At 43.8% G+C, this 7,313-nt stretch overlaps 1 protein-coding gene across 1 annotated transcript; it reads left to right on the top strand.

The window, feature by feature from the left end:
• Nucleotides 1–6: 6 nt before the first annotated feature.
• Nucleotides 7–6,980, top strand: SFRP4 (secreted frizzled-related protein 4; the record flags this gene model as incomplete). Its single annotated transcript, XM_008939167.1, has 5 exons — nucleotides 7–94; nucleotides 201–266; nucleotides 2,514–2,712; nucleotides 5,688–5,751; nucleotides 6,792–6,980. Coding segments are annotated over 5 exons (606 nt in total), but the record flags the coding sequence as incomplete, so codon positions are not given.
• Between the last annotated feature and the right edge of the window lie 333 nt (nucleotides 6,981–7,313).

A 7,313-nucleotide genomic window follows, 5' to 3' on the forward strand; every position in this document is an offset into this window, starting at 1 on the left:
TCCCCGTTTGCAGATGCGAAGTGGTCGGACTTCACGCAGGGGATGGTGGTGCCGGACAGACCCCCAGAGCCCGACTGCAAGAGCCGCGGCCAGGGTGAGCCTCAGGCACCCCTTCAACCCTCCCAAAATCCTCCTTCCCGGAGCCGGGCCCCCCCCTTGTGACCTCCCCTCAACCGTGTCCCCCTTCTCTTCCTTTGAAGAGCGATGCAGGTGCAAGAAGACAAAGCCAACGCTCTCGACTTACCTGGCCAAGAACTACAGCTACAGTAAGTACAGGGGGAAAACGCTTCACTGTGCCCATCCCACCCCTCTCCGTGCCCCCCTCTGTGAGTTACAGAGCTCTGGGTGGGTGCTGCACCCACAGCAGGTCCCATCCTGCTCCACCACACCGCCCCACCGCAGCTTTTTTGCCCCAGGACCACCAGCCATCCAGTGGTCCTTGTGCAGAGGATGGTGTGTTTGTGACAAGAGCAGTGAAATGTCAGTAATGTGCCCAGGGATCAACAGGTCGCTCTGCAGAAAAAGGGTCTTTGCTTTTGGAAAGGTCACTCTAATAAGTGCAATTACATCTAAATGTGAACGTGACCATGAGCTGCTTGGCCAGCTCCTGGTTTTATCCAGCAGGTGGAATAACCAGAGGTTTATCACCTAAAAAAAGACTTTTAAATGCGAATGAAACTGAAACGAGGTAAAAAGTTATTCCTTAGAAATGAATTTAGGCTTTTACTTACTAGCCAGAGTTTTGCCAGGCACAGAATTGTCAGAGATTAATTGAATTTGGGGACCATTCAAGGAGTTGGTCGATAGTTTTATCCCATGGCATGACATATTGGCAATATAAATACTCACCCCTCTTTCCCCTTGGCTCTCTCCTCAATTTTTTGCTGCTGGGAGTCAGGAAGAACTCTAATTTAGAGAAATACTGGATTAAACATCTGTAATGTCAATAGAAAACCCCTTTTAAGGATTAATTTAATGTGCAGTATCAAGGTCCTTTGCACTTCATGGGCTTTTTCTCAGGTGACAGTTGTTTCTTCAAGGGCTGTGCTCAGTCCTTATGCAATATGGTTTTTATACCCACTCAATTCCTCTTTGTCTGATATCAAATGAAAGTAAGTTTGTAGGTTTTTTAGTTTTTGTAGTTATTTTCTTCTTAGTATTTGGGGAAAAAAAATCCACACCCTAATTTGGTGAGAATAATCAAGCTGAACATCTAATTTAATTGTGCATTTATGTAATATATATTTTTATTTATAGCTCCTTAATCCATCTCAGTACAACCCAGTGACCTGTTGAGGTGGGACAATGAACTTAAACAGTTCTCTGAAGTAGATGAAAAAGCAACTATATAAAATGACTATTCCTAAATGAAACCCAGGGGTTAGCCACACAAATTCTGATTCCAGTGGCTTCAGTGGGAGTGGTGCTTGAATCAAAAGGTTTGGGTCCAAAATTTAATTCTATTGAATCTGTGAAATGGAGATTTTGGGATTGAGAGGTTGATTTTTATTCAGTCTCCTCTGAAATAAATAGACAGGTTCCTATGGAGAATTAGTTGAGAGACAAGAACAAGTTGCAAATAAAATCCAAGTTTTTTCTGAAGTCCTTTAAAATAACTTATGCAGCCAAACTGCATTTCTAGCTGGTGAAATCTTGGTTTCAGTGCATTTCTAGCTGGTGAAATCTTGGTTTCAGTGAAACTTGAAAATGGATCCTGCTTCTTTTCCCTGATTTGGTCCTTCTCAAAAGAGGGAGGGGGTGAAATGCTGCCCTGGTGGGTACTGCCAGGGTTTGCAGGTACAAAGCCAGCCAGGGATCATCCTCAGAGCAATCTACCTTCTTGCAGACAAGCTGTTTTCCTCAATAAAAGGTAAAAATAAGGATGTTTGTGTAGTCAGAGTCAGAAGAACACGTTTCGAGGGGTGTTTTATAGGAGGGTCGTGATGTTGGTGGATAATCCAGAAGCAAACAATGAAAAAAAAAGTATGGACTGAGTAAATCCTGACAATCCTAAACCTTTTAGTTGTTGACCACTTGTTTCAAACCTTCCCTTCTTTCTCATAGGCAAGGAAATACTTCAGTTCTTGGGTGCTGGCTGCAGGGCAATGGTTTTATTCTTGAAGAGGCTGAACTCACGCCACCTCTCAGTGAGGAAAATCCTTCCCTAGTGAACTGGAAACAGCCAGCTCTGGCTGCAGGATGGGGCTGATGTGTGAGGGGTTGGTGGAGCCCAAGTCAAAGCAGCTGTTTGTGTGTGTGATTCCAGGCGAGATCTCTCAGCCTCCTCTGGCAAAGCTCGAAGCCCATGTTTAATTTCACGGTTGTCAACAACCCTGCACAAAACCAACCCGAGATCAGGCCTCTGGTTATTCTAAGCCACTGGACGTGCCCACACATGGAGAAGCAGTTCTGGTTTCACAGCCGAAACACCAGCTTCCAGTTTGATGTGTTTGGTTTTGAGATGTGGTTGAGTTTCTGTCCCTTGTCCTCACGCCTCTCTTTTCTCCTCGCAGTCATTCACGCTAAAGTGAAAAACGTAGAAAAAGGGAATTGCCAGGAAATCACAACTGTGGTCGAAGTCAAAGACATCCTTAAGTCTTCAACACCCATTCCTCTGTCTCAAGTGCCTCTTCTGACCAATTCCTCCTGCCAGTGTCCACCTCTTCAGCCGAAGCAGGACGTCCTCATCATGTGCTACGAGTGGCGCTCGAGGTGAGCCCAGGAAAATGTTACAGAGAGCTCTGGTAGATGGGAAGGAGGACCCACCAAGCTTTTCTGGTCCTAGTTTTTCTTCAGATAACCCACTGACATGTTTCAATGACCTTCACAATTGTCTTTTTCCACTCAATCGATCTCAGCTCTGCCCCAGGGTGCTGTGGTGACAAAACCTGGCTCGTGGGGAGGACAAACTCTGGTGGCATTAGGAGCTGTCAGTATATTGCTTAATGCATCTTGCAGCAGTTCAGGCATCTCCAGCTATTTGGAAGGGTCTCTCCAGGACTTCTCTCCATAGGTATGAGCTGCGTTGTGTGGTACAAGCTTGGTGGTGGCTGTAGATGGTGCTCCATGTTGGCAGGACCATGTGGAAGGTATAGTTCTGCCTTAACGACCCCAGGGTGAGGACAGGAGATGACACACATCTGTCTGCAGAGCTGCTGGAGGCAGAGCCAGGCCTTCTCCACCAGCCTATCCATACTTTGGACCAGGGCCATCAGCGAGATGTTTCTGATCCCACAGCTGTACCAGGAGCAGCCAAAGCTGCAGTTGTTGGAGTTCCAGCTCCCACATGGCAGAGGAAAAGTAAATACTCTCTGAGCAGCTTGCCAGTGCTGCTGTATGATTAGAAGACAAAACAACACTAACTTCAGCAGACCTTTCAGCTGGCAGCCAGCCTAGCCCCAGGCATGGAAGGAGATCCCACATGCTGGTCTGGAGGGGAGGGAGTGATGAATCACAGCTCCCTTCTCCCTCTGTGTCCCAAGCCAGTTATCAGTGTGTACCAGCAGCAAGAGCTGCCACCAGGACAGGTCGTGGTGTGCTAGGTGTGGTAGCTGTGAGCTGTGGGTCAGAGCTAAGGCTAAAAAATGTAAAATGTGCTGGTTTTTTTCATGTAGTGTGGCCATTCATTGATGATGTGCACGTGTAAGGACCACAGGACATCTGTGAGCAGAACCTGATGGGCCATATCCACCTTTGCAATGAGTTTTATATTGAGATTTTAAAGGCATTTCAGAGGTATTTCTAAAAGTTGCCACCTGAGAACCTTTATTTTTTGTGAGCTAGCAGGCACAGTATTTTATTATCACACAGCACCTTGTCCCTCCATGTGTGGAAGTATGTCATAGAGATTAATTTAGAACCTTTTACTTTGTGTTAGCCATTTTAGGGCTACTTCCTCACTTTAGGGATGCTCTGAGTCACGTGGAAGGACCAAGACCAAGACTGTGATTGAGGAGCTCTGGGCTGCAGAGTTTTTTTGGAGCAAACCCTCAAGAGTCTGTCAGGAAGGAGAGATTTCAAAAAAAGTGAACGATTGCCATCTGCTTCTCCACTACTATGGAAAAACACACCATTCACTAAATATTTTGTGCTGGTTTTGAAAGGTCACTGAGGTTTTTAATTTCGTATAGTGCACTAAAATGGATTTGAAAAAGAAACATAAACTATTCTATGAGTTTCCTGTTGAACTCAGAGGCAGCCAACCAGAAGGTTTGGAGTTACAGCAGCTTTCTACAATGCCAGGAGCAAAATGGGGGGAAGTTGTCTCTCTGCTGAAGTCCATGGCAAGACACCCACTGTTAGGGTTTGGGTCTCACTCAGTGGTTTGACCTGAAGAGAAGCTGCATCAGATGGAACCACGTTGTGGTTTCATCCCTTGGAATGCAGCCTTAGCTTCAATCCCCTGTTCCCTCTCTTAGGAAGACATAGAGATGGGCAGCCTGTTGTGTTTGGGTTCTCCAGGGCTTGTGCTCACTGTAGTCCTTTTGTGTTTGAGCAAAGAGGATGCACAGTGGCTGATGGCAACGACTGGTGGCATTTTGTGCTCCTTTGGAACTGTTTTGTTGCCTCCAGTCAATGCTAATCATAGAATCCTTTAGGTTGGAAGAGCCCTTTAAGATCATCAAGTCCAACCATCAAGCCAACACTACTAATGTTTACTTAATGTCTAAGTAAAACCTTCCAGAATTAGGGAAGTGATACTAGGGCATATTAAGAATAATAAAATAAATTGAAACAAGGAAAAGAAAAGAAGGAAAAAAGGTTCAAGTAGTTAAATAGTTAGTGATAGAGAAGATGCAGAAATCAGCATCCCTGGAATATAGTTTTTACTAGGTTAGGACTTAGAAGATGTGATGTCTGACTGATTTAGAAGAAATTATTTTAGAAGCCATTTAAGGTTGATATGTTTAAGAGTTATATTTTTGTTTTGGTCATCTCATGACACCTACACTCAGTATTTTCATGCAGGAGCAAGCCTGATTTCATTGGTAGGCAAACAGCACTGCTTCCACCTTCCAAATTCCCTTTAAAGCACTTCAGTAGCTACCTATAGGAAATACATAATGCTGTCCTCATGTATTTTTAGGTAGAAATAGAGATTATTCCAATAATTCAGGTAATGTCTTACAATTTGTCAGCTGAGCTGTATTAATAGCATGTGAAACAGCTTTTTTTTTGTTTTAATTCACAAGTAAAATACATCAAATGACTCTTCTGCACACAAACAGAGAGAGAGCATAAGTGAAATATGTGTCTATACATTAAAACAGTTTCATGGGGTGTTATCCAACCCAACACTTCTTGCTAGTGGAGATCAAGACAGGGAAATTTTCCTCTGAAGGAAACCTGCAGGTGAGGAGAAAAGGTTCTGAAGTGTTTCCTCAAATACAGACCACGTGCTGCAGTTTTGGGTGTAAAACCTGATTTCTTCTGAAATCTGTTTTCTGTTCTGACAGAGCTTAGAACAGAATTTCAGAAGCATCAATATAAGATGTAAAAATCCAGGAGGAGCTATTTAAGGATGGAGAAAAATATTTTTCTGGCTCTCATCCTGTACACAGAATCTGTCAATAGCAAGTACCTGCTGCTGCATCTCAACCTCAGCCTGTGTTGAATCATCTGGAATGACATCAGGCATCAAAACTGGAAATATCTGTAATATCTTGTCTTTATTCCTTTGTTTTCAGGTTGATGCTTCTGGATGGATGCCTGGTTGAAAAATGGAAGGATCAGCTAAACAAAAGATTTAAGGTAAATACAACCAATCATTGATATTCTTGATAAAAAGTGAAAAATCTTTGTCCCACTTCAGCACTGAACAACTTGCTTGACTTTCTGTAACACCTTTGGGTATTGTTATTTTCCCTTCAACATTTTCATACCTCCTTATTGCAGGTAAGTGAAAATTTGAAAAGATTTCATCTTGCATTTTAGGGTCTCTAAAATTTTCCCTCTATTTCATCTGTAAACTGTCTCTAAATAGGATGGTTGGATGATCTTTGTGTGAACTGTGGCTCATTCCAATAGTGACTCTGCTTTTATTGTTCCCTTTTCTCCTCACTTACTCATAGTAAGAACTATGTGTGGAAAAGAAAACATGCTTTAAAGCTTTAAAAAATAAATACATTGCAGTTGCAGATGATAGCATGTGGCATTTAGGAGAACACTGACGTGTGACTTGGACTCTTGAAATCCCTTAGCTGTCAACTTAATGCCCTGTTACTGACACAGGGTGTGTTTTGGTGGCCTCCTCACACTGTTTTGTCATTTTAATCCTGTCTTGGACCTTCATTTTGAGACTGCCAAACAAAATATGTCTCAAAGCACGTGCCAGTCCCTCTGATGTTAATAGTTTCATGACTTAAATCCTCATTTAAATGTGGTTGAGTGGGATACACCTAAATGCCTGCTTTTTTTTATAAAGTTTTTGCTTTATAAAGATGCACATAATGACCATGACTACCCAAAAATAGCCAGTATGGAGCTGGGTATCACAGTGGCTTCATTTTAATGCCCATCATTCATCTCTGAAGACTTGCATCCAACTTTTAGCTTCAGTTACCACTTACAATGAAGGTTTTGAGCTGCCTGTGGAGCACAGAAGACACCACCCAAGAACACGGGGCAGGTTCTCCCTGCAGACAGCCATAGCATGGTGAGACCAACAGCCCTGAAGGACAGAGCACAAAACTATTAAAAGCAGCACTAGAATCAGTGCTTCGGCGTAGCATTGATTAGGTCCTAATTATTTATGATTACCTCCTTCCCTAACTCTCTTTTTTATTCCACAGAGGTGGGAACAGAGGTTGCAAGAACAAAAGCTGCGAACAGCCCGCAGCAAGAACCAGAACGCAGGACACAGTGGTCGGAGTGGAGCCCCAAAACCATCCACCAAGAACATCAACCCACTGCTCAGCGGCCCCAAAAAAGCCATGAAACCAAGAAGTGGCCAGAAAGAAACCAACCCCAAAAAAGTATGAGCGTGACATTGCCAACAAGGAGAGACTCTTCGTGCGTGGTTGAGGGTCACCACCTGGCTTGGTGTTTGATTCCTCCAGAACTCCTCCACTTAAAAACTCATGGCAGTTTCTACATAGACATTTTGGCTGCACTTTACTTTTCAAAGGTTTGCTTCTCCTTCCAAGCCACTGCGAGCCGTAGGGCGTAGGTTTGCACTACTACCTGGTAGGCATGTTGAGGCTGACTGAACTTTGTCTTAGGGCTCTCATTTGCAGTTCTAGATAGACCTAGCCATGCTTGCCAGAGGTTTGAAGTCCTTGTGCCAGATGTCTGCCCTGCTTCCCTGCCAGAGA

The sequence above is a fragment of the Merops nubicus genome, unplaced genomic scaffold, assembly GCF_000691845.1.
Source record: "Merops nubicus isolate BGI_N331 unplaced genomic scaffold, ASM69184v1 scaffold10394, whole genome shotgun sequence".
In the NCBI taxonomy this organism is placed as follows: domain Eukaryota; kingdom Metazoa; phylum Chordata; class Aves; order Coraciiformes; family Meropidae; genus Merops; species Merops nubicus.